The sequence below is a fragment of the Zootermopsis nevadensis genome, unplaced genomic scaffold (assembly GCF_977971745.1).
Source record: "Zootermopsis nevadensis isolate Lab colony 2312 unplaced genomic scaffold, Znev_1.0 Znev_ptg000022l, whole genome shotgun sequence".
Classification (NCBI taxonomy): domain Eukaryota; kingdom Metazoa; phylum Arthropoda; class Insecta; order Blattodea; family Termopsidae; genus Zootermopsis; species Zootermopsis nevadensis.
Window position 1 is genome coordinate 25,395,877 of NW_028259154.1, and position 27,155 is coordinate 25,423,031.

Genomic DNA, 27,155 nt, shown 5'->3' on the forward strand with positions numbered 1-27,155 from the left:
AATATTTTAATATTTAATAGGAATTTTATTGTGATTTGACTGACAAGATTTAAACAAATATATATTTATCACAATATGACGCAACTTTATCATCTCAGAAATATACTTTTTTTAAACATGTTGATGTTGGTCTTCTGCTTTGTGAAGCCGTGTAGACTTGTAGGTAGATACTAACGTTTCGGAGAAACATATTGTATCCATCTTCAGGACAACTTTACCGCCGTAAAAAATCTAAAATGTTGATTTGAAACGCTTTTCAATGTAGTGAATGTGTAAGGACCTTGCCTATACCTACAAAGAAAATAATTCATAGCCTTGGAACAGTCGGGTTCTTCTTGAAATTAATAAACGCCAAGTTCAATGAGGTATGCGATATCGCTAGAAAATAATTTGGGAAACATCTGTTTTCCAAAGTGGACTGGTCGTTCTTGATTTCGATGAGATTCGCCAAGACGCTCCGTGGTTAATTATTGTCTCAACTCGTGATGACGCCGACAACAAATGACGTCGTTTTGATTTCTGACAGCGAGCGTGGTTAGCAGTTCAGTTCGTACCAGTCCCCTTGGGAGCCAATCGATAGTAGGCGAATTATACACGAATCGAATTCAGAGCGGTTCCGACAGGGCGAGGTTTCTCACGGTGCATTAATCTACAGTTTTATTATTGTTTATAATTGCCCCACGATATTTTCGGGCCACAGAAATAGATCAAAATAAGTCTATACGTTCATTAAGAACTTAAAAGACGATACGATGTAATTTTTACGTTTTCACAGCGATTAATATGAATATGTTTCATTTTTTAGGATGCTGCGCCGTCTTGTCTGGTGGAAATTCACCGACGTTTCAGAGGTGCTTTCTGCTTCCGTCATCAGGGATCGCGAACACTCTTGAATTACATTACATACTCATTCCATTAGGACGGGTCCTGTCCGGACCTGCTTCCAGGCGTTGTTGTGATCGTTAGTTCCGCGCGTCGCCGGTAGGTGTGACGGAGGCGTGGTTTCCACGGAAACGTCGCTTGTTGAGAATCTGTCAGTGTACGGATCTCCAGTCATGTCGTACAACTTCAGTGCCAATCAGGTATGTTGTGAGCTGCTAACACAGAATTTTCGTAATTTAAAGGTCCCAGTTTGGGGTCGAACCCAGAGATACGGATACGTGTTAAACTTATACCAGTTACCGACCGATGTAGACCACTTGTTTTTATTTTAATATCTGAAATTTCGCAGTACCTAGCTGGAATGCTTTTAGAAATTAGATTGTTTGTGATGGGGTCTAATTTTACGTGTTTCCATCAAGTCAGTTTAAAAGAATCTCTTACGATAATCGATCAGCATTTGGATTAAACTCTGGCCTCTTGAATACAAAGTGTATTAAGTCCATGAGGAATAGTGGTAACTATAAGAACCACCTGCTTTTATAATCAAGTAATTACATTTCGCCCACTCGCTATATTTACGGGTTTCGTATGATTCTTAAATATTATTCGAAGGTTTGTAATGGAGATGCATTGTCGTTTTCTTTGAGGTAGGAACTGTATATTCAAATGTTATTTAGACTGCATGTTATTAGGATGATCAAATCAAGGAGGAAAGAGGCTGGAGTGTAGCACAGATGAAAGGGATAAGAAATGCATAAAAACTTCGGCAGGATTACGAGAGGAAAGAGACATCTTTTGAGACCTAGGCGTAAATTGGAGGATAATATTAAAATTAATCCTACGGAAATATATGGAATGACAGACTTATAGTCTGGCGTAGGATAGTGACCAGTGGCGGGCTTTTGTAGACACGGCAATGAACATTAAAGTTCCGTAAAGGACGGAAAATATTTTGACCAGATAAGCTACTGTTAGATTATTAATAAAGTCACGGAGTGAGTTATGAAAGAATTGGCAATGAGGATTTTCAAATCCAGAGGTTCTTCTGTGAGGTTTATAAAGTCGACACATTTCTTTCTTAATTTTCAAGGTAACGAAATCTGAAGTCTCGTAATCGAGTCCTCAAATGGCTGAAGGAGGCTGTACCAAGTCCTTTGTTCCAATTCGGGAAATACGAAAATACTCGGAGTAAATCGTTGGCTGATGTGCATTTAGGAATCTAATCGTTTTAAACTGAAACTCGAGTAGACTTGAAGAAGTTCAGATGGTTGCAACCCGTCAGAACGAGGCTTTATCACCAATTCGCAGTCATCACCCTTATCTTAAATCTAGACACGCCAACAGTTTACTGAGGTTCAATCCGATCGCGTGATGTTTTTCAAAGTAATAAATTGTTCGGTGCTGAGGTCAACGCGTATTGTGCGCCTGTGAAGCTTGCTTAGATTACACGCGTGTCGGATAAGTTGCCGAATGGGCACTGTAGGTAATGCTAGTACTATGTACTTGTATACCGACGTTCTTTGCACGGAGTGCATAAAATGAACGCATAATATGGGGGACGTGTCGGTCCATCCGTCACCGTGTTTCATCTCCGAAATTCCTAACTGGATTTCGATGATGCAAATGTAACTGAAAAGTTAAATTTTCTAAAAAAAAATGACATAGTAGTGATATTTAAAGTTCTCAGAGAGAATTAAAATGGCTGTCTCCTGTGATATTGCACCGTGTAGTCCCTTAGATATTGACCGACGTTTCAGAGGTGCTTACTGCCTCCTTCTTCAGGGCGAATACAGAACGATACACGGAAAAGTAATTTCTGGCTCTGTGGAGTGTGATAAGCCTGTCTTTTGTGTGATGACAGTAATATCTGTAATGACGAATTTATTTTTGTAGAAAATTAATGTTAAGGCTAATTAAGTGTGCTTAATCGCAAAATATGCCTTTTTAAAACGGGTCGAAATTAGACTGGAGAACAAAACTATTAGCAATCTTATGTGTCTGTCAGATGTCTAAATTTTGGAGATATTTCAGGTTTCCATGGCGACGAGTATGAAGATGGCTGTCTTCTGAGATACTGCGCCGTGTAGTCTGATAGACATCCGCGTCAGCATCTCGTAAGACAGCGATCTTTACCTAAAGTTTCTTCTTAAAGCAAAGGACGCCTTTGTGGACGCTAAAGTCAAGCGTCTTTTACTCTTGAGGATGTTGTCATTAACGTCCGTGTAAAGATTATCGACGAATAGTAGCCAACAGTCTTCATACATTGTCTTGCTTCAGAGGCGTCTGGGTTCGATCCCCGAGCACTGATTGAGGCCTTTGGTGTGCCACGCCCCCGGACCAATGGGCCTTGATTCTGCGAGTCTGTGCAGAAGTAATTAGAGACCGGGTCGATGTTCTTCTGTCTTTCTGTGCACAGCGACGGGCCCGCTCCTACGGGAAGCGATCTTCCTTTGTTCTCAGGCTAAGGGCAACTTCTTGGAACGTCTCAGAAAGTAAGTGAAGTGCCTTATTTTCTGCTGATACCACGACGTCGAAATTGTACTGTCTTGCGGGGACACTGACCACGGTTTGAAGTTTCCATTAGCATTTTTCTCACAATTTTGTTCATATCTAAATTCAGAGTGATCACGGTGAGGTGGATGTGATGTTCAGGACACGGGACACGCATGAAAATGTAAAAAGTAAAACAAGTAGTGAATATACAGCCTTGGCTCGGAGAGTAGAACGTCGTTTTGTTAACCAGGGCGTGTCCGTGAATCTAGTTTCACGTACAAGAAGGAAAAGGGGCCTATTTTTAAATTCCTTCCGAACCTGAAGAGAGTTAGTGAAACTCCCTGTAATCTGACTGTGTAGATATTTCTTGGTCAACCTGTAGAATCCGCGCTTATTCTTGTCGATATTAAATTAGCGGTCAGGTTGGAGACAGTCACGGGATATTGTGAGACTGTCTCGTTAAACACGGTGCATAATGGCGGCCAGACACGCAATCACGTTCGTTCTTCATAAAAATAAAAATAAATCAGTGTAAAAATGTTTAGGACCCTTTGGGTAGCCTTTTATATCCCTACAATGGCTAGTGGCTTCATGGCGAGAAACGTGACTGTTCCTTCGTTGCTGTGCGCTGTGTGACTACCATTCTGTTTAATTAATTATTCTTGTCCGTCTATTCACAATTTAAAATTTAAAATTAAGATAATTAAAATATCATGTGATGTTCCTTATCGATACATTCGATTTACATTTAGAACATCATTTTCTTAAAATGTAAATCGAATGTATCGATAAGGAACATCACATGATATTTTAATTATCTTAATTTTAAATTTTAAATTGTGAATAGACGGACAAGAATAATTAGTAGTATATTTATTTATTTCCGTCAGTACACAAACTTAGTTGTTAAAATTGGTGTTATTAGAGCTAAAACTTTAAAATTTGGCGCTTATCATCGCTATTACGATGTTACAATTTTAGCGCACATTATTTTATTTCACAACATGTTTCAATGCAACTGCATCATCTTCAGGCTATTTTCGTCTTTTAAAACTAATGTATATTTATTATTAAAGCGAAAATAGCCTGAATATGATGCAGTTGCATTGAAACATGTTGTGAAATAAAATAATGTGCGCTAAAATTGTAACATCGTAATAGCGATGATAAGCGCCAAATTTTAAAGTTTTAGCTTTAATAACACCAATTTTAACAACTAAGTTTGTGTACTGACGGAAATAAATAAATATACTACTGAATTAAGCACAAACATGACGCATTTAAACTACAAAGAATAATTAATTAAATATATATCTTCACAATATGACGCAACTATACCAACTTACCATTCTGTTTCTTAGTCGCAGACGAGCTAGACAACCACTGGCCTTTATCGGGATTTAGCCAACATTGTTCTGCTCAGTGACCCTGTTTCCTCCTGACACTTAAATGTCTTCTTTAAATAGTTAAACACATAAAAGGACATTATGTTCGTTAAAAGAGCCTCTGCCTTCGTATGACTGTGTGGATTTCATTATTATTTCTGTTTCGTTTAAATCGCAGTTTTGAGTATGATTGATTTGGAATGCGCGTTTAACAGAAAGTCGGTCAATTTCCGTTGGAAGTTTTATTTCTTCTGTCTGGCAAAAAGTTCAAACCATGGACTGAACCCTATTTCTGAAAGTGTACAGTTTCTTTGCGTAAAATAGTCTCTTTGATCTGATTTATGGTGATATCGTTCCAGGAGCATAGTTTTCTTTGATAAACTAATAGTCACCACCCACCCACTGGACCCTCTCTTGAGCCAGATGAATCCAGTTGACACCCTCCTGCTTCAACATTAATTTGAGTATTATCCTTCCATCTACACACGTGTCTCCTTATTTCCACCTTCCCTTTGTAGTATACGTCATTCCTCATTTCTTATTTTATTCCATTTTACTCTTTTCTCTAATCCTTTCTTTAAATGCGTTTTATGGGCAATGTTCGATTAATCCCACTAGGTTCTGCAGCGTTAGATACGGCAATGGATTATGTGACAAATGCCTTTATCCAATTCCGATACTTTTTCTCATGTCCGATTGTCACAGAGAAACTTCATTTCGTCATAAAAGAAACTGTTCCTAATTTCTGTCAAGAGTAAATCTTCGAGATGTCTTCACTCACTTTTTTGTCTTAATATCACGTAGGACCAGAAAACGTCAATTTTCAGAAACGAAGCTATCACAAAATGGGATCCAGCCTTTGTATCGTGCTATTTCAATCTCTGCCTTTCCTGAGGTACTTTGTAGGGAATTAATAATGAGCATTTGTCACGCATTCAAAACTGCATCTTCGTGAGCTGATTCCTTCAACAAGTGTCTGTAGAGACAGACACTTTCGCCACGGGTCAGCGTCTCAAAGCACAGAAAAACCCTCATTAGCTCCGTCATGTCCATTGTTTTATCATTTTCTATTAAAACGCTGGCCTTGTAATCCTGGGGTCTCGGGTTCGATTCCCGGCGGTGCCCGAATTTATAACTTGTGTTGGGCAAGGCCGTGGTCTAGGCAACACGGAGTTTTACTCCGTGGCATCCCAACAATTACTCCATTCATACACAGAAGAAGGCAATGGCAAACCACTTCTGGATCATCTGCCAAGAACGTATATGAACAGGTCCCAATCCGAGAAAAGGATGGAAGGATCCTGTTCATATGGACCTGTTGTCAGACAGAACACTGAATAATAATAAGATGAGGTGGTCTAGCGGTTAGAACGCTGGCCTTGTAATCCTGGGGTCCCGGGTTCGATTCCCGGCGGTGCCCGAATTTATAACTTGTGTTGGGCAAGGCCGTGGTCTAGGCAACACGGAGTTTTCCTCCGTGGCATCCCAACAATTACTCCATTCACACACAGAAGAAGGCAATGGCAAACCACTTCTGGATCATCTGCCAAGAACGTATATGAACAGGTCCCAGTCCGAGAAAAGGATGGAAGGATCCTGTTCATATGGACCTGTCGTCAGACAGAACACTAAATAAATAAATAAATATGGCGATAATTCCGTACTAATACAGATCCAGAGTTATTCTCGTGTTACGATATACCATGTCAGTTCCGCCTTAGAGACTTCATCAGGGTTAATGTTTATCGTCGTTTTCCAATATTAGTCCAGAAATAATTAAAATACTTTTCGATCATTTTCAACATAATCTGTACCGTTTTATCATACGTTCTCATCTTGTCATCCAATTTTATTCTACGTAAGTTTTAAATTAAATATAACATCGTTAAAAAATCTGCGTATAAAATAACGTGTCCCTAACTGGCAAAGTATGATCACGTGCACTCTGATCTCTGCATAAACATAAATGTCTCACGTAATGAACACGTTCTTCTCAGAAATAAGCTAATTTTATTTTCACTTAATGCACTTTCCTTCAACATCAATTTAACCTTCATTTCAAGATTAAACTCTTTCACGTTCTTTAGCTTACGTATTTTAAACTCTGAAATCGAAAACTGGTATTGCCAGTTTTTCCTGGAGTTCTTGAGATCTTCGTCTCCGTACGGTTAACATTTGGGAGTCTAGTATTATTTCGTTATCAATTTTCATCTCACATTTTAATATTATCATGTTTCGCTCATTCTCTTTACACCCACAGTCAAACAACGTAAAAGTTCTGGTCAGAAATCCTGACGTAAAGAGATAATTTGTGAGACCAAGACGTAGATGGAAGGATAATGTTATGTCCATAAATTTATTATGGACTTCAAGAAGTTGGCTCGGGTTTGGATTCAGTGACGGTACGAGAAATTCGAGATCCATGAAATACGAACCAAGATATACTTTTCCCTGAAGATTGAGGCAGTATGTTTATCCGAAACTTTAGTATCTACCTACAAGTCTACAGGACGTTTCTACCCAGAAGACCAATATCGACACTGAAATTTATCTCTTCCTTTCCAGCTGAGGCACCCCCTACAGCATAAGAACTGCTGCTTTTTCGAATGCCATTATTTTCGTGGAACACAATAGACCGCCGCCTATAGCCGTCTATAAGCAGAACGTTTTGAAAGCAAAATGGTTACGTAAAATGCGAGCGCTCATCAACAGTAAAACCTGTGAATGTTTTCTTGGCTCATCCATCAGACATGTCACCACGATGCCACGTGCTGGATCGACTTCATCACATCCGGAACTGTTGCGTAATTAAACATTATTCGGTGAGAATGTGCGTACGCATGACTCAACGCATAATTTCTTTTTTTTTTCAATTACGGCCGTACTTCAGAACACCGCTCGTGTTCTGAAATTTCATTTAAGTTATTCAGAGACTTTGAATCTCCTTCAAATAGGGAAAATGCAAAGTTCTTCTGACACTTTCAGAAGAGTTCGCAATTTGGAAGGGAGCAACTCGGACAGTTCGGAATTTATTTTAACAAAATTTGGCACAATACACCGATGAATATTTTATTCTCATCCTTTTTCTTGAAGTAAAAAAAGTTATTAACTGTCTCGTAGGTTACCAATTTTGAAGAATTCTCCAGAAATTGTCCTTTGTGAATAGTCGGAAAATTCCCCGGATCTGGATTTCCCAGCCAGTGACTTCCTCGCTCATGAGCGCAAAGTACTTATTATTGTTGTCTTATCTCAAATAAATTGCTATGTACTGACGAATTTCAACAAAACTCCTTAGTATCAAATTTCGTAAAAAAATCATTTCAGCGGTTCTCGAATCACCACATGCGGACTTGAGGAAGTACAAAGTCTTTACGAAGATAACAGGCGCACTTTTGCAACGTTCGGTTTCGAACGCGCCTACAAACGCCCTTCACACTTACTGGTGAATCTCTACTTTTAACACACAGAGATGTCTTCGTCCGACACGTTTTAAATTGCAAGGGGTGGCAGATGTGCTGAACAATTAGCTTTGGGGGTGAGTAATTCGGGGATGAGTAGCGGACACCTGCACTGCACGTGCAGAGGGTGGTTTGGAGAGGGTGCGATGCAGCCCTGATTGTTTTAACGTCGCAATTTATCAGCCTTGACGCTGTAAGCCCGGATTATCCGCGCAACGGATCTCAGCCATATGCGGCTCGATATAATGGCCGTACTGAATAGAACGCCCTGGTTCAACTGCATTCTATGTGGCAATTCTAGCCTCTGTAACAACGTTTTGCCGTTTGGGACAGATTACTCTTCCATCCCGTGTTAGTCTGGACTACAAGGGTGTAGACTGTCTTTAGGTAATTAGCCGCTAGAATGTCACCCGTCAAGAATTACGCTAATATCTAAATTAGTACTTAACACACATTTCTATTGAAAAATCTAACAAATTAGCGTATAAAAATTAAGATAATTACTTATCTTTACGTTATTAAAGAATATTACACTATTTAATGTAGTGCAAATAGTGACGTTGCCATGGTGACGTCAAACGAGAGGACACCTAATAATTATTGATCACCAACCAACAAACCATGAGAATATAGCTAAAAGTAGATACTCTACTTTGTGGTAAACCAGGAAAAGTTTTGGAGATCATTCCACAAATTTTGTCATTCATCAGATTCCTAACATATAAATGTACTTAGGATAACCACATACAAATTTTAGGCTAAGACATTTAGTCATGTAAATTGTATCACGTATGAAAATTACTATTTCACCAGAAAGTCTTTGACAAACTGCAGAAATCCTATCCAAATCTTTCGGTAAGAATGTTAGCCAGTCAGTGATAAGTCATATCTTTAATACGAACTGCCCATGTGTTCATAAGTTGACTCACATTTACAAATGTACTAACGTTGTTCAAGTCATACAATTTTTCTTCTGTAATAGGATAATCTGAAAGGGTCTAGGCATCAATCTCCGTCGTCGTGGTTGCTAACTCTAACATGTACGCTATTGCAGCTTGACCGCGAGTTTAAGGCGAAGCGCCTGGGTAACTGGGAGGTGCCGAAGTGGTATCCCGACCGACCGAGGCCCCCTAGAAAGACACCGACCCGAATCATCGTCAACGATCGTGGTCACCTTCTTCCAGAAATTCAGCGCGCTCCTGGGGACTCCGCCTGGGGCAACTACGTCGGCACCTGGGACTTGCCCAAAAAGATTTCCCGCAAGCTGGGTCAGTGTCCCCCCTCCTGTGGCGTGACTTAGTTTTTTCTGTTTCTTGGGAATTTTTCTCTCAGCTTAAACAGCGATTATTTCCCAAAAAAACAACATATATTCTATACCAGTGGTATTCAATCTGGGGTACGCGAAGACATCTTAGGGGTACGTGAAATTTAAAAAATATATATTATTTTATGATAAACACTGAATAATCAGTAATGTAATTTATTTAATTTATTTTAGATGTAGATTATATACTACGTATAACTTGAATTATACACCAACAACTTTGGGGGGGTACAAATTTGAAAAGAAATTATATCTGGGGGTACGCGAACAAAAAAGGTTCAATACCACTGTTCTATACGGCCTTCATACTTCAAAGGATTAATGAATATTGCGTTTGTCCTGGAGCTGGAATGAATTGATGTTGATGATGTTCCAGCCAACGAGCTGACACAACCGCCTTCATCCCGTCACACTTCGTGGGAACGCCGTTCTTTCCATGCTCCTGTGACAGCGCCCGGTGCGACTCTGGATGAGCAGGCTGGGGAAGACAAAAGCAAGGAACAGGACGACGTATCGCCCCCTGGTCACAGGAACAAGCAAATTGGCTGCAATGATGTGAGTAGCTTCTCTGTTACTCTCGCTGTACCGCAAAGCTGCCCCGATTTGTAATTATGGTTTGTCAATTACGCCTGAATTATTTTCTGAAATACGCCAGTCTACAATGTACTTATATTTCCCCCGCCTCTTTAGGAATATTAAGGTACAAGAAAAGTACCTAAATCCCCATAATTCTAAGTAATATTTCACATATAAATCTCGTATTTTTCAAAAAATTCTTTCTTCCAGATTTCACGGCTTCGACGTTCCTTGTCTTGTTGCTATAAGATTAATCTGTGCGTTTATGTTGTTTTTTTCCCCAAAACCGATCTGTGTTTCACTGCTATTTCTGTAAATAATAGAACACTAGACAACTGGAATATGTAATTATCAGGATAAGTAGTTTCATTATTTACTTATGTACTTAATAAATCATACGAACTCCAACTGTGAAAAAGCTCCGCGCCTTGCTGCAGCGGCAACTTCTCCGACTGAGGTGTTGTGCTTGTAGTCTAAACACTACTGTGCAGGCGGAAGCCTGCATCCGAATACTGAAATTCACAATCGATGAACCTGATGATTTGCGTAGGCTCTATCTAACGACGAAATCGAGAATACACTGGATTTTTCCTCCGTGTCCTCCATACGACTTAATGATAACGATTTCAGGCACATGGTTAACTTGGTATTAAAGCAAAGTCTGATCTTCATCTGCACGGTTAATGTACGTTGCATGGTTGTACTCAGTCACTGGGCAGTGAAATTGCATAGTGCATTAATCACACACAGAAAACCTCAACTTCGTATTTCTGCAGTTGTTCATATTTTAAGAGTTTTATAATAAAATCAGTTCAGAAATGTATAATGGAATCCATTTTAAATTTGTGTATTTTTTGAAAACTTTATTTTCCTGCGTTCTTCCTTGTTCTAATGGCATGTTTAAATTTTATAAAAATAAATTCAGAACAGTGTAACTGAATCATTAATTTACGATTTGCATCGTGGTTTACTGAGAACCGATGCACTATTGCAATAATTTGACAACCGGCCTGCATATTTTGTGCTCAGTCACATAATAAATGTTAAAAGATTCTGTCTGTTGTGGTAGGGTCACCATGACGACGACATGAAGCCTAAGAACAACGGTGCCACTCCTCCTGGATCTGCGGGGCCGCTTTGTGTGACCGGACACTCCGCCACTCCTCCGAATTTGATAGAGACTGGGCGTGACTCTACGATCGAACACAAATCCCGGACTCCCACTCCACCTGTCGAAAACTCACACCCCCCCAGCCCACCGCCCCCCAAATCACACCCTCCCACGCCGCCCCTGCTATCAGGGCCTCATACCTCCAAGCCATCCTCCGGCCTAAAGCCTCCCCTTGCCAGCGCGTACTCTAACTTTCAGATAGCGAAGCAGTTGCACCGAGAGAACTTGCAACACAAGCCTCTGCCCGACACCGTGGACGACCCCCTGTACCGCGCTCTGCAGGTCAACAGAGTGCAACACCCCGGGAAGAGTCTGAATGTGGGACCGCCTCGGGTGTCGGCGGTGGGGTACCGAGGTTACGGAGCGTCTGGTCCGTCTCACTGCAGCAAACTGAAAGTGTACCGTCCCAAGACAGCGGTACAGACGGAGGAACGCAAACAGGTGGGCGAACTGCTACCCCGCCGACCTAGTACCGGCCGCGTGTCGGACATGCATCTGGCTATCTGCTGGGACCTGAAGCCACTGAAAGAGGAAGACGAGCCTCGCCCCTCGCCCCACATAGATGGGAGCAACGGCAGCGCCGCTCCAGCGGTGTTCGCCCTAGTGCATCAGCCACCTCCTGACCACGGCACCAAGGAGGGCTGTGGAACCAAAGAGCACTGCGACACCAAGGAGGGCTGTGGAACACCAGAGGGTTGTGACACTCCACCAGATAAGAGAGAAAATGTCTTCACCGTAATCCCCAAGAATGCTTGGGTTGAGACCAAGGAGAATAGCAGCCCCAATGTGGGAAGTGCCCACAGGAAAAATGGCAGAGCCAAAGCCGGAGCTCACACACCTGCAACACTAGGGCGTCTGAAGGAGCACAAGAGCTCCCCCAACCTCTTGATGCCAAGCCACAAACCGGCCAAGCGCCTGCTGGGAGCACGCCCCTGTGTAGCCTGTGAGCTCAAGCAGCCATCCCCACAGTACCGCCCCCGGTCTGAGTATAAGATGGCCTTCAAAGCAGGAAAACCCAACAATAGCATGAACAGCATCGTCAACACTCGTCCACAGACAACCGCTGCCAAGCGGATGCATGTGCCCAAACCTCGCGTGCCCTTTGCCAAGAGGAGTTACTCTATCGACACTTTGATGCCTCCTTTCAGTCTGTGGCCTGGTCACACAGAGCAATGCTATCCAGAGCACTGGAGGCTTGCTTCTGTGTACCAGCATGCCTACAAGCCGGTGGAAGCAAGGAGGAAGCCCCTTCTGGCCAGTGTCTACCAATAAAGCCATTAGATTCCATGTTTGTTGGCAATTAACAAAATTCCAATTTTCAAACATAAGAATGCAGAACTATATTTTAAAGTTTACATTAATTTGGTATTTTATCACACATTTTATAGAAGTCTGTAAGTTGTAATTTGCAGAAATTACATTTCTTCCTTCCTTCCTTCCCCCTCAGACGTGTGAAAGTTCATCTACTTCTGAGTCTGCACAGCATCACAACCCAGAAGAAAAACTTAATTAAATTTCTTTGTGTTTTGTTGTTATTATTACAGCCCAAATAACAAGATTTCTGATGATGGTTGGTACTTTCCCACTTTAATTTAGAAAAATTAATTCTAGTGCAGTCATCTACTCAGAATTTTGGGATATAATCAGGTCTTATGGATTAGATCTTGTGGCCTGTTCCAAATCAGAATTTCTTCTGAAATTATAAATCAGTTTAAAAATTTGGTAGGACGCGTTGGACATGTGATCAGACTGGTGGAAGGTCCCAGCCTACACAGGACAGCAGAACACAGGAAGACAAGGACAAAACATTCATGTCTTAAGTAAGATTTGAACCTGCAATCCCAGTATGCAAGCAGCCAAGATCCATGCCCTAGATTCCGCTGCCTCTGAGATTGGCAAATTTGTTGATATATTTGCAATATACCTTTCCTAGGAAAGGACAGTTTCAGAGACACTCATGGAAAACAAGTACTTGGCATATAATCAGGCAATGACAAAAGAGAACAGTAGTCAACTTTCTGTTATTAAGTTTTAGAATATGAAGAATGTCTGTCCACAGATATGAACAATTATGTGGATCTGGTATATTTTATGTGGAGAATTAATTTTTTAAATTGTTAAATGTATCTTTTCTACTATTCAATCTTTTGGGATTTTCTTTTCTGTTTAGTTGGCAATGTTTATACAAGATGGTGAAGTGAAAAGTTTAATTATTGCATATAATTACAAAATTTTTCATCTATAAAGGTAAGATCTTCATGTTTTAAAATAATAGTGATTAAATAATAGATAAGAATGTTACTTAAATTAGCTAAATAGAAAATAAAATCAAGAGTGGGAAAATAATTTTAATTAACATATACTACATGTTCTATGTTAAAACATTATGTAGAAGCATGCCATACTTACAGCAAATCACATATTAATCTGTTTTGTATTTGGAATGCCTGTTATGAAATGTTATATGGAATTTTAAACACAATCATCTGTACACATTACTTTATTTGTTATATTAACAACAGAGGTTATGTAATGTCGGATGAGATAATATGTTCATACACAGTAAGTTGGAAATTGCTAGGAAAGAAATTTTTATGGCCTTTGTTGTAGTATAGGCACAAAATTTGTCTGCATGGATTGATGAAAACAACGGAGTAATAAGTTAAATTAACCATTGCCTGCTCATAAGTTCCAAAACACAGATCCTGCCCTGGTATCAAAGTGTATCTGATATCTCTGATACCAGTCATGTCAATGTTGATTTGCCAGTCATTTCAACTGAACTCTTTTTGTTTTCCTCGAGCTCTCAGGTAAATGCTGGAACAGCATTTGTGCTACTTCATTCCAAATTGTTGCCATTCATGATTTCTCTTCATAACTAATTTTTATGTTGTATAACCAAAGTAGCTGAAGTAGCGTCCTTAAATTAATTACATAAAAATCTATCAATATGGTCTATGGAGAAGAAATCAATACATTGAACTATTTATGTAAGGGGAAAGTGAATTAGGTTAAGGATAGATCTGCGTAAGGCCTGACTGGGGTTTGATCCCTGACGGGTAGAGGAGATTTCCTCTAGCCTGTGTATCCAGAATGGCTCTGGGGCCCACTTAGCCTCTTATACAATGGGTACCAGGGTCCTTTCCTGCGGGTAAAGTGCAGCTGGGGCATGATTTTGATTAATCACCCCTATCTATTGTTCAGGTTAAGAATGAGTAAGAGCTATACTCGCTCTCCCCCCAAGCACCTACATGGCATATAATGGGACAGCTTTGTTTTCTTTACTGCATATGGCCTGTGTGTGTCTAGTTTGTTTGGAATAATTGTGGAAAGAACACCACAAGAAAATCTGTGAAGCCTTTCCCAATTCACCTACAGTTCATTCTGCTATTTTCACCATCGATCGCTCATTATTGTACTGTTATTGCACTAATAATGTAGTACAATTTAATTATCTGATCATCGTACTTAACATACTTGCCAATCTAATAATCAGACCTCAATATAGTGCTTGTCCTACAGTGAATTGACCCTTCCTTGGACAATGAGACTTATTTAAGTAGATCTGCTTGAAAATTATATAGAAACTTTTTTCATTTTCATACAGACATGAAACAAATTTTTGTACTGATGTCGAGACTTTTTCTTTGGACGTCAGTTAAAAATAATTTAAATACTGGCCCTCGGTGACCCATGCATCATTTTTCTTTTCAATCCATTAGTGTAGTGATGTAACCAGCGCATTGAGTCAAAGTTGAAAGCCAAGAAATTATGTAGAAAGATTTTTATTGTAAAATATTCTTTAATAAATTGAGCATTCTGCAATATGGCAATGACTGAAACAGAAACTAAAGTCATTTGCCTCATGCATCTATGCTCTCTGCTCTTTCCCCTCCATGTTAGTATTTAAAATCAAACACTTTGCTTGTAATATTTTACATACCTCCGGACCCTTCATCTGCAGCTTCGATAGTACTGCTACTGACAAGAACAATAATCTAATGCTCGGTATCTCTAAAAAAATATGTCTCATGTTTTTACATCATATTTATTTACAAAAAAAAAAAAGACAGTACATGTAAATAGCTTAGGGCAACAATCGACTGTACTCCAGGAAGAAGGAACTCTTCTTAACTCCGTCCCATACCTTAGAAGCATAGTGGAACCTGCAACAGTTTGTAAAATTTCCAATAAAATGTTAATGTACATAAAACTTCTTTAATGCTGAAAATGCAATGACCTACAAAATGTTTGCAACATTTTGCAAATGTCAATGGCACGACCTGCATATACATCACACTTCTATTTTTCAACTGAAAGTTCAGGATAATAAGTTAACCCAATATGCTCATGAACACACCAAATGTAAACCTCGTCTCAGCTGTGTCACGCGTTCAAACATTTCACACAACTACCTTCTGCTTCAAGCTCCTGTAAAACACACCGATTGCAGTAGATCATAAGTTCATATAAGAATAACAGGTGTCTGGTGTATTATACAATGTTATGTAAGTTTCTAGGTAGAATCATTACTGTGATACTGGGAACGACCCGTTCTTCAAGTGCCTGAGCACTTTGGGTCCCAACTTTCTGTTGGCTTATCTATAGACATTTTGGTAGGACTCCTTGGACGAGGGATCGGCCTGTCACAAGGCCTCTACCTGTACACAGGACAGCATAACACAGAAAAACGCGGACAAACATCCATGGCTTGAGTGGGATTTGAACCCACGGTCCCAGCGACCAAACGGCACAAGGCCCACGCCTCAGACCTCGTGGCCACTACGGACCCCATCATTACTAAGTAACCAATCAAGCAGTTACACTGTTTGAAACCATACTACACACCAATTCTTCTCAGAGAGGATAGTGTGGGTGATCGGGTGGCGCGCGACGCCGTGGATCTGGTTCCGCAATTTTGACAGCAGCTCAGTGAAACCAGGATGACCTCTGTAGTGACCGTCCTCTTCTGCAACAAAATTCATGCTTTACATTACTGGAACATTGCACATTGGTTGTTTTGTAAGAGTGATAGCATAAAGGTACCGCACCTATCTCTCCAATTTCCGGTAAGAGGAACAAGTTCATGGCTTCTCCACACGTGGCAGGAGTTAAGGAGTTGATTATATTCCCTGTGGCAATGCCCATACCACTCTGGATCTGAAGTCTGGACCTCAAGAACGTTCGATTGTACACTGACTGAAAATATAATGACTTCATTATCCAAACAAGATCTGATTCCACAGAAACAAGGAATACAGAATAATGCTCGACTGGTAGGAGAATTAATATTTTATGGCGTTTTATTTCTATGAAGCAATATGGTGCAGAAGAGTACCTGTCCAATGAAATTGAGAGATACTGTGAGGAACCGTCACTCAGCAAATGATGGGTACATAAAATATCAATAAAGGGTATACGTTACACATCACCCCATAGGTAATAGACACTGGAAAATATATGATTATCACCATCTGTTAGGTACATGCCACTAACTATGTTCTTATCTCTTGACAGTAAAAAAAATTCTTCAGTATAATACTTATGAAAATCACATTTCTGATCAGATGAAAAGTTTATGTATAATATTCCTGGGACTGAGAGGATAAGAAATTCCAACAAAGTAAAATTTTAAGAGCAAAATATAAATAGGACAGACCTGCATCAATTTGACCTGTGAAGGACTGAAATCAGTGGTTGTTGCATGATTCTGAAGGAACAGCACATTTGGAAAATACTCTATAATTTCCTCATCTTGTGATGTCGTTGGAGTGGAAGGCTTCAACATCTCTGCTGACTGCAGGAATCTAATAATGTGACAAAATGTTACAATCTTAAAATGTGTCCAGAATGTCAGATTATTTTAAAAATTAAAGGTGTCGTTCTACAAAGGTACTTTCATTTATTGAAAATGACAGAATATAACAGGAATGACTTCAGTAAGTTTCTTGTGGTGTTGCACCTGAGAAAGTTTGGGTCAAAAAACCAGTCCTGCACCATTATGACAACGTGACAGACAGACAGCAAGAATGCTGCCAGCTGCAAGGACTGTATCTCCATGGCATTCTCTGTCGATGCAAACTCAGTCCCACCAAACTTCTTGTTCTCCTGCTGTACCAATCGGTCCATGACTGATGCTGACAGCATGGGCTGTGTGTCCAACAGGATGACACGATTTGAAGTCACCAACAGGTCAACTCCTGTTGTACAGTGCCCACCCAGTTCGTGGTGCTCCAAGCTCTGTGGCCTGAAGTAGAAGTTTCTGTAACCACACAACACTGTAACTGTTTTTTATCTTTGTTATACCGATTTTATATCGCCTTTTCTTTTTAAGTACTGGCTGAAACAAATTTAATTTGCTATTTATTCACCATTTAAGATATAAAGAATGGAAAATCAGGTACCGTCTATATTTTTCCATGCATAAAGTCCAATTTCTTTCTTATGTTACATAATTTTATTATCTTTAATATAAGGCAAAATACAAATACCTTAAAGCCACAGTAAAACCATCACAAGTGTTATGGCTGTGCTATGAACAGATTAAATGATACTGACGATTCAGATCAGACAAGAAATCATGTGAATCTTTCTTTGAACAGTAACTCACTTGCTGGGCTCATCAGGATGGTTGCCTGCCAGGAGGGACATGAATGTCGACTTCCCAACACCCTGCAGTCCCAAGCAGCCTACCACCATGAAGTCATTCTGATCCAGTAGAAACTCCAAGGCCCCATCACAGAACTGGAATGCTTCATCCACCAACTTAACACTGCTCTTCATTTCTGTTGGCAGGGCTAGAGGGTTTACGTCTGCAAGAGAAAACCACATAACGCAACAGAAGCAGGTACTTTGAGGACCATGCAAATGGTCTTAGAGTAACCATATTGGGACAATTAATACTCAGAAAAAAAATAATTTTGTTTTAAATTAAGTAATTTCATGACTATTATCTTATGTTAGAAGCAGTTATAGTTTATATTTCAACAGCCTAGCAAAAACCCTACTAGATACCCAGTTTCCATATATGTTAGAAAACACAAACTAAGGCTGCAGTACATACATCATGATAAAATCATGTCCTGCTCTACAGTATTCCCAAACTTACTATCTCCTCCTGCATGCTTGGCTGCAAGGTGGTATAATGGTGGCTGTTGTGTCTCTGATTCCTTCCTGAAACACACACAGATCACTTTTACCATATACTGTGGTCAGATATGATTTTCTGCAAACAGTGAACCATGAAGATTTCTGTCTTCTGGGTTATTGCGCTGTGTAGTCTGGTCGATGTTAACCAACGTTTCAGAGGTCATACTGCCTCCGTCATCAGGGCGCCCTGATGACGGAGGCAGTATGACCTCTGAAACGTTGGTTAACATCGACCAGACTACACAGCGCAATAACCCAGAAGACAGAAATCTTCATACTCACCGCTGTGAGAACCTCAAGTCTTACACAGTGAACCATGAATTATTTTGTAATTTTTGTCATAATAGACAGTTACTATCTTAGAGTAAAGGAAGCCATATTGAAGCTTGGTTAGCAAATAGCTCTCTCTGTTGTATTGGTGAATACAAACTTCTTTAATTTTTCTACTATGGCCTACCTGAGAACAGTAGCTGGACGTTGACTTGGGGATACAGCCCTGTTCTCTCCTTCCCTTGTGCGAAGGATAATGGTTGGCTGGGACTGTAGACGCTCTGAGGACTTTGCCATGTTCTTATCTCCCAACCTCTCCTTATCCCTGTCAGTGTCCCGCTCGGGCTTTGCCAGGATAATAGGCAGTCTCCGGTTACCATCTTTCCTATCCTGTACAAAAAATTCTATTAGTCTGAATTCTGCAGCCTACTTTAAAACTATCTTGTTAATTGAAGTTCGAAATCTGCATCCATTTTTGGGTTTCATATAATTGTACCCAAATTCCTATCTAAAATCTATTAAAAAATGCGTTCGTGCGTGTGTATATACATACACACACAAAACCACAGTGGGTACCATAACCTATGAAACGCTTCAATACTACAGTATCTACACAAAAAACTAAACCCACTAACCTTGTTCATAGAGAAATACTTCTTTTGCCTCATATCCTTTACTTTGTCGAATTCTGACATCGCTTCTCGCGAAAGGCAATAGCACAGAATTAAAATAATTCACGACGACTTACAAACCACAGACTTCTTTTAATTCTCTGTTGTCAGGTTGTCCAAACATTTCCACAGAGAGTAAATTTCCCTCTTCTTCATGGATGCCAATATTTGTGTAGTTATACTTTACAGTTTACAATGACTCCGCTTACAGCGCTTGTGTCGTCCTCTGAATGTTACAGTTGTAATTTTAAAATATTACTAAACTAACGATTACACTTTATGAGCCCGTGTATGAGACAGCTTTTGCTACGAATATTTCTTGATTATCCACGATTTATTCAGCACAAATCTGATTTTTTCAGAATTTTTCATTAAAATGCACTAACAGATACTCAAAGGTTCCTATATATTGTAGTAAATCTATGGATTTTTTTAAACCTGTTTCTAGACAGTTAAACGTTTTACCTACCTTTGTATTATTCTCACCAGCACTACGCAATATGTGTCTGTTTCAGGTTAGAAAACCCCTCAGTTTTCATCCGCTTATAGATCTTTCTTTTACCCTGAAATGAAATAACCTCCATTTAACGTAAACTAATTCCTTGAAGCTTTTAAAATATTGGGAAGTATTTTATTCCGTAGTTGGTATGAACGGAGATGAGCGAGGGAGTTGTGTACGAAAACAATTTTTTCTATTCCAAATTGTTGAGACACGTTTCTACCTTTGTATCGCCAAGCTGGTTTCTCTTACACCCGCATTTGGTCGAAAACTCTCGTTATTAAAATAACTGCCCCCTAGTTTCGTTTTTACCAATTTCTTTCTCTCCCCCCCCCCCCCCCCCCCCCAGTACTTATGTTTCCGTAACATTGCCAGGCTTATGTGAATGGTATATTTCTTTCTGGAATTCGGGATGTCGCCTTTAAAGTTGTGTTTATGATTCTTATGGACAATCGGTTAAACTTTTAACCACAAATTTTACTCTTTTTAGAAATGGGGCCTGTTCGTGCTGCTCGACTTACCGTAACCATTTTCTTATCGTTAAACTTCCGGTTTCACTGTAATTTTCCGCTGTCCAGTTCACTGCTTGGGGCAAGGACATTACGTCGCCTGATTAACGGTTAAAGCAACAGTTTTTTTTTATATATACTTCTAAATGTTGTACGGTCAAGAATGTTTCCAGTGTCTCTCAAGAAACTGATGGGAGAGAGTCATTATTTTATTTATTTATCGACGTTTTATCAGTGGTAAAGGTTAATGGAGTCGAATAATATGATGACAGTTGGCGGTTAATTAATTGGTAATTATGTGAAACAAAACACTGATGACTTGCGTTTGCCTAAAGGTTCCTAGGAAACAAGCCATCACAACCGAATGTTACGCCGTGTAGTCTAGTAGAAATTCACCGACGTTTCAGAGGAGTTTACCAGCATTAAAATTCCTTCATGTATCTTATTTTGAGACAGATTAGTACTCAAGTCGCCCATCTGATATTTAAGTTCTGCATAGATTAATCTTAAAAGTCTCTGAGGGAGACCGGAACAAATTCGCAGAGTTTTTATTAATTTCGTCTTACCGAATCAACGTGGCTTGGGTCTGGATGGGGGGGCCGGGCGGTACAGAGGGTTGGGTTTCTTGACCCCCAAGGCACTATCGATCCGAGGTGCGTTTGACTTTCCCTTGTAGCGTATCGACTGTTCGTGGCTGGTCTCGATCAGACGGCGTCTAGACTGAGGCGAAGCGTAGAGAGAGATTACAAAACTAATCCTCAAAATTAATTAATTACACGTAACCAGTTTCTTGCTTTATCTATCAGTAATTCTGTGTTTTGTGGTTTAGTATGATTCTACGATCATTTCTTTAATTAATCGTAATGGTTACGTGTTGTGTTTTCTTTGAGGTACGGACTGAATGTTTAGATACGTTTTCTTTGAAGATTTTCTGAATCTTAGGTAGATGCCAACGTTTCAGAGGAACATTATGTATTTATCTTTAGCCCCGAAGGATTTTAGACTGTATATAAAAGCAAAATAACATTACTTACTTCGGTCAGACATTATCTGCCACCTTCCGTGGTATCCGCTGTGGGAAATATTACTTTAATCAGCGGTGAAAATCTGTTGACAGCCATTTGTTGTTGGGCTAATTTAACTGGACTAGGATCGAACAGTAGCAAAGGTCAGGGGGCTTCTGCTGCCCGTGTGATGGGTGGGTAGGACTTTAATACGCGTTTAGGTGATTTGATTTGGAATTTCTGACCGATTATTATGCGTTGTGTGCGAACAGTGCATAATGTCTGTGGTCATATCAGTCTGTCTGTTCATCCGCATGTAGTTTCATGGTCGAAACTGAAAGTTCTATAACTTTATTTATAAGGACAGCGTTTCGTGAGTAATACGTATGCAGTTTTATTTTAAATATCTGAAGATAAATGGAAGCTTGGAAGAATCCGGCGCCGATGTTAGGGTAATATTAAAACGGATCTTGAATAAATGTTGTGGATCGGATTCATCTGGCGAGCTGTTGTGAGCACGATAATGAATTATTCGACTCCCACATAAGTTGAGGAATTTCTAGACTAGCTGAGCGACCGTTAGCTCCCGAAGAAGGGCTGTGATCCATGGAGTTAATCTGTAAAAAACCATCTAACACAAGAAACCCTCTCTCTCTGTAATTAGACCAGATTCGCTGACCTCGTCACACCCAGTGAAACCACAACGCAGACCCCAAACAGCGCATTTCCCGCCAAACTCGAGAGCGGATCGATCCGTCTGGTAACCATGGAGACGAGCCAGAATGTCAAACGTACACACATCTCATGTAAACACATAGGCCTATGTTTTTACGGGGGTGAGAGGGGGGGGGGGTCAACCCAATCAATAGGGCGTGGCCTATTTTTGATGCGCCATTCGAACCACTGTTCTTATCTCCCTGTCTGCAGACAACGCAACCCGTGATTGACGACCAAGTTGCTCGTCCACATGTCTTGAACGCTTTTCATATTCAGCGTCGTTAAAAAAACAGCTGTGTAGAGAAAGGCGGATTCTGTTGCAAGCGGTGCTGGAACATCCCGAGAAAATCCGTACCAGGGCGTCTACATTAATTCTGCGAGCGAGTGGTTGTGATTAGCAACTCGGAGGGAGACCTACTCCATTGACACTTCGTTCACGACGAACCTCACTTGAAGTTACCCTGGATTGAGCCCAAGTCTCTGCGACGAGAAACCAGTGTCTAACTGCCTGAGCTATGCCGAAATTTTCACGTGAGATTATTAATGAGATTGTTGACATCTGTTCTTGTAATAACTAATATCGTTCATACAATGTCGATGTTCACAGTAGTTTTCCATTGACCCCTATTCTGGGTCGGATGAATCCATCCGGATGGCCGTGTCGTATTTCTCTAAGATACATTTTAATATTATCCTCGTCCCACATCGTTGTGTTTACGGTACACAGCGGTTAAATAAATAAAGTGTTACAAAGAATTCTCTATGGAACTGGGGGACTTTGTGTGACTGTCTTCTGGGTTGTTGCGCCGTGTAGTTTACGAACGTTTCGGAGGTCCTTGCTCCTTCCATCTTCAGGATGTGAGAACCATAAATCTTACTTAGGAGACTCATATTCGTAGTGACTGAGTTTAAAGTTATTTAACGATGCTCTTTAGCTGTAGAGGTTGAATGGCTTTCGTGAGTTTGTCGTGAAAGTCGAACAGATAAAGATTTAATTGTTGTTAGTGAAGCCGTTTCAGGTGCTGCAGAAGGACTGTGTTCCGATGGTTTCAACAGAAAGTATTTCAACGGTTTAGGTGCACGTGCACTCAAGTTTGCGAGGAGGTGGCGGTAGTTCTGTTATTGATCTGAACAAATGCGCAGCGAGTAGCGTTAGCCAATCATAGGACCCTCCCATGTTCATGTAAAGAACGCCTGCTTGATTACCTAGTTTCTAATTACCCGGTGTGTTTACACAGTACTTTTGAATGGCACGTGTGTGCATGCGCGGTAGTTATTAATATTCATTAAAAATATCTAATTTGATTTGCGATAAACAGAGAACAAGAACGTAGTGTTCTGAATGAAAGCTTGAAACTCGGGTTATTTGCTACGTTGGTCAGGAAAAAAAAGAAAGCTTAGTTCAAGTATGTAGGTGCCGTGTTGCACAAATCTGAGCGTGCTTGACGAAAGAGTATCCGTCACCAAACTGTGTGCTTCAAGGTCACAGCAAAACGCGGTTGGAATACGAACACTGGAGCCAAGATAAGTGAAGACAGTTCAGAACTCGCACCGTAGCAGAACTATTATTATTTATAATTTAGTGTTCTGTCTGACGACAGGTCCATATGAACAGGATCCTTCCATCCTTTTCTCGGACTGGGACCTGTTCATATACGTTCTTGGCAGATGATCCAGAAGTGGTTTGCCATTGCCTTCTTCTGTGTGTGAATGGAGTAATTGTTGGGATGCCACGGAGGAAAACTCCGTGTTGCCTAGACCACGGCCTTGCCCAACACAAGTTATAAATTCGGGCACCGCCGGGAATCGAACCCGAGACCCCATGATTACAAGGCCAGCTTTCTAACCGCTAGACCAACTAACAGCGCTGTAAGGCGGATAAGTTCTTCCACTGCCTTGTAGCATGCAATTTGGCGACGGTTGCTACAGATCAGTGCAGTTATAGCAAATAATAAGCACATGGGAGAAAAAGACAGATCTGGGCATAAGCCCTGTAAACTGAGGAATGTGGTCAGTGAGTAACCTTTGCCTCTGAGTAAGAGGTTAAGCATTTTCGTGCATTTCAGGTGAATGTAAGCAAAATATTCACGTCGAAAAATAATTATAAATTACTGAGTTACTAACTGAGAGAACAATTGTTTAAATCTCCTGACGCTGCATCTGCCAAGGACAGCGCGCTGTGAAAATTAGGATGTTCGACTAAGTGGATACTTTTAAAGGGAACGTTCTCCTGGAATTAAAAAAATTCCGGACGTAAATTATCAAGAATCAAGACTGTTAAAAATTATTTGTTGACGACACATAACAATATATACAATGTACACCTTGTGTCAAGTTGCCAAGATGATTAAACACATTCAAGTTAAATTAAAACAGTATAAGTATAAATGCGTGGAGCATGTTCGAAGGTGGGAACGCGACCTACTTAGACGTAAGGTAACTCAGTCAGCAGTGCCCTCTTTATGGGCAATTCGTTAATTCAGTTTCTTATCTGGAAGACAAAGAAAACAAGTTTAACACTGAACAAGCCTGCTAGTGGAATTATATCTACACAATGAAGATATCATGCTTCGAGATTTTTATGTCTACATACATAAGTGTAAAACGAAAAGTACAAATTTCTCCATCCTAAGAAATAACGCCTCATTTATTGGATTCATGAAAATTTGTGAACTTTAGAAATGATGCATGTTTCTTAAATGTGACAGAAATATATCAGGGCTCTCTCTGCCTTGTCCAACTTACTCCGGTATCTAATTTCCGCGTGTGGCTTACTCATCGCCCTGACGATGGAGACAGTAAGACCGTCTGAAACGTCGGTCCACCTCGACTGAGAGACGCGCAATGTCTTGAGTTGTATGCACTGGGATAAATCGGCCGAAACGTGGAGCTGACCAATCACTTCCATCTTTTGCCGAAGTTAAAAAATGCTTATGGGGTCTCGGGTTCGATTCCCGGCGGTGCCCGAATTTATAACTTGTGTTGGGCAACGCCGTGGTCTAGGCAACACGGAGTTTTCCTCCGTGGCATCCCAACAATTACTCCATTCACACACAGAAGAAGGCAATGGCGAACCACTTCTGGATCATCTGCCAAGAACGTATATGAACAGGTCCCAGTCCGAGAAAAGGATCGAAGGATCCTGTTCATATGGACCTATCGTCAGACAGAACACTAATTAATAATAAGATGAGGTGGTCTAGCGGTTAGAACGCTGGCCTTGTAATCCTGGGGCCCCGGGTTCGATTCCCGGCGGTGCCCAAATTTATAACTTGTGTTGGTCAAGGCCGTGGTCTAGGCAACACGGAGTTTTCCTCCGTGGCATCCCAACAATTACTCCATTCACACACAGAAGAAGGCAATGGCAAACCACTTCTGGATCATCTGCCAAGAACGTATATGAACAGGTCCCAGTCCGAGAAAAGGATGGAAGGATCCTGTTCATATGGACCTGTCGTCTGACAGAACACTAAATAAATAAATAAAGCTCCCTATACGCCTTCATGGCATTGTACTCAAGCAGAAGGTAAACTCATTTTTTTGTTTCAATTTGTTGTCTTTGTTTCACGGCACAAATGTTTTGTAATTCCCACAGTCCGTGTTGCGACAACCACGTGATGTAATAGCTCGCTTCTCATGTTGAATTCCAGATTGGTTTGCTTTGTTGCGTGCTGTATAACTTTGGCTCGTTACTTAACACTACTCAATTAGCTGAAAACGGCAGCCATGCTCCTGGTAGCTTTTAACGTGTGCACTTGTGAATTATAAATCCTCGTGACATTAACTTCTTAATACCTGGCGGAGTGACAGTAATTAGACCCACTTACATACTTTGGCGACTCAGAGACTTCTGTCCTTTTGTGTGATTTTAGCTGATTTAAAGACTGCGAAAAGAAATGTGATGGAATTCGAAACAGGTTTCTTATTGGACAACAGATGTTTACCTATACCGAAATTTTATGACAGTCGTGAGACATTTATTCTGAAATATTAAAATTTATTTATCCGGATATTTTGAGTTTCAAGAGCTCCTGTATTCTGATTAATGTATCCGAGGTTTAAACGGGAAGTGGACATATACATAGGGTATGGGGATGTAGACTGGATTCATCTGGCTCGTGAATCATTGGCGGATCTTGTGAACACGGCCAGACGTGGCCCTCGAAACGTCGGCAGAGTTTAACCAAGTGACGCGGCTGCTGACCCGAGAATAATTTATTAATTTAATCCGCCGTGAAAACTTCACATCATGGGCGGTGGTAAGAGTTTGTGGTTCCATTAAATGTGGGTAATGTTTTGGCTGGATGAGCCACTGTCTCGTTTTCAATAAGGAATCTTCTGCGTGGAGTTAATTTTAACTTGAATTAGCGAAACGCAGTGGACTTAAAAGTGTTTTTAGGAGCACTGGTGCATAGTTTGTGTTCACAAATAGTCATCTCTTGTCTCAGTCTTTACTTACCGAAATTATTTGTACCGCCAACTATTTTTAACCGAGATACTGGAACTCTGGACACCCCTACTACGCGCCGTGCCAATTGCAGGCCACGCCCCGTCGCCGCTAAGGCGCCGTCGCGACGCATAAGGCGCGTTCAATAGGAAGGGCCCGACCTAAGCTGATGATTGTCACGCCTTTTTAGATAACGTTCAATTTTACATAGTTAATCAGGTTCATTACAAGATAAAAATATTATCGCGTATCTTATCAAATCTTATATAGAGACTCATATGCTGGGATTTGAAGAAATCTTCTCGGACTATAAGCCATGTCATTTGATTAAAAATCACCGATGTTTCAAGGAACATTTTTGTGCCTGTCATATTGGCTGTTACATAACTCTGTGTCCAGATCGTCCCGCTCTCAGCCCTCGCGATGTTTTAAATAATTTCGAATTGCAGATAGGGCGGCAACTTCTCCGACGTGGCAGCAATGCGTGAAGTCTAAACGAATTTCTGAAAGGGGTGTTATTCGCGTCAGACCTCTTAGAGTAGAAGGGCGCGGAATTAGAACCAGACGGATTTTAATGTACTCTGTAAATATGCTGGTAAG

The 27,155-nt window shown here is 40.5% G+C and overlaps 2 protein-coding genes across 3 annotated transcripts; one reads left to right on the top strand and one right to left on the bottom strand.

Moving 5' to 3' along the window:
• Window positions 1-776: 776 nt before the first annotated feature.
• LOC110839171 (uncharacterized) lies at window positions 777-18,027 on the top strand. 2 transcript variants are annotated; one of them, XM_087353327.1, is made up of 5 exons: window positions 777-1,082; window positions 9,273-9,486; window positions 9,919-10,097; window positions 11,188-13,536; window positions 17,892-18,027. In XM_087353327.1, the coding sequence occupies exons 1-4, from the start codon at window positions 1,056-1,058 to the stop codon at window positions 12,559-12,561; spliced, it is 1,794 nt and encodes a 597-aa protein (XP_087209453.1). In that variant the 5' UTR covers window positions 777-1,055; the 3' UTR covers window positions 12,562-13,536; window positions 17,892-18,027. The 2 variants fall into 2 exon arrangements, with proteins under 2 accessions (XP_087209453.1, XP_087209452.1); XM_087353326.1 differs by lacking the exon at window positions 777-1,082 and adding an exon at window positions 7,163-7,582.
• On the bottom strand, window positions 15,319-19,520 carry LOC110839183 (nonsense-mediated mRNA decay factor SMG9). Its single transcript, XM_022083097.2, has 9 exons — window positions 19,344-19,520; window positions 18,896-19,098; window positions 18,398-18,462; window positions 17,900-18,101; window positions 17,252-17,551; window positions 16,949-17,096; window positions 16,341-16,488; window positions 16,138-16,258; window positions 15,319-15,455 (listed from the first exon to the last, which is right to left on the bottom strand). Exons 1-9 carry the CDS (start codon window positions 19,401-19,403, stop codon window positions 15,377-15,379), a joined length of 1,326 nt encoding a protein of 441 aa, XP_021938789.1. The 5' UTR covers window positions 19,404-19,520; the 3' UTR covers window positions 15,319-15,376.
• Window positions 19,521-27,155: the final 7,635 nt, after the last annotated feature.

Bases quoted from the DNA above. Each gene is read 5' to 3' on its own strand.
- LOC110839171 (XM_087353326.1), top strand. From the start codon at position 7,511: ATGTCACCACGATGCCACGTGCTGGATCGACTTCATCACATCCGGAAC. The intron at 9,487-9,918 runs GTCAGTGTCCCC...ATGATGTTCCAG, and splicing joins AAAGATTTCCCGCAAGCTGG to CCAACGAGCTGACACAACCG. The intron at 10,098-11,187 runs GTGAGTAGCTTC...CTGTTGTGGTAG, and splicing joins AGCAAATTGGCTGCAATGAT to GGTCACCATGACGACGACAT.
- LOC110839183 (XM_022083097.2), bottom strand. From the start codon at position 19,403: ATGTCAGAATTCGACAAAGTAAAGGATATGAGGCAAAAGAAGTATTTC. The intron at 18,463-18,895 runs GTAGGCCATAGT...TGTGTGTTTCAG, and splicing joins CGTCCAGCTACTGTTCTCAG to GAAGGAATCAGAGACACAAC. The intron at 18,102-18,397 runs GTAAGTTTGGGA...TTTCTCTTGCAG, and splicing joins CAAGCATGCAGGAGGAGATA to ACGTAAACCCTCTAGCCCTG.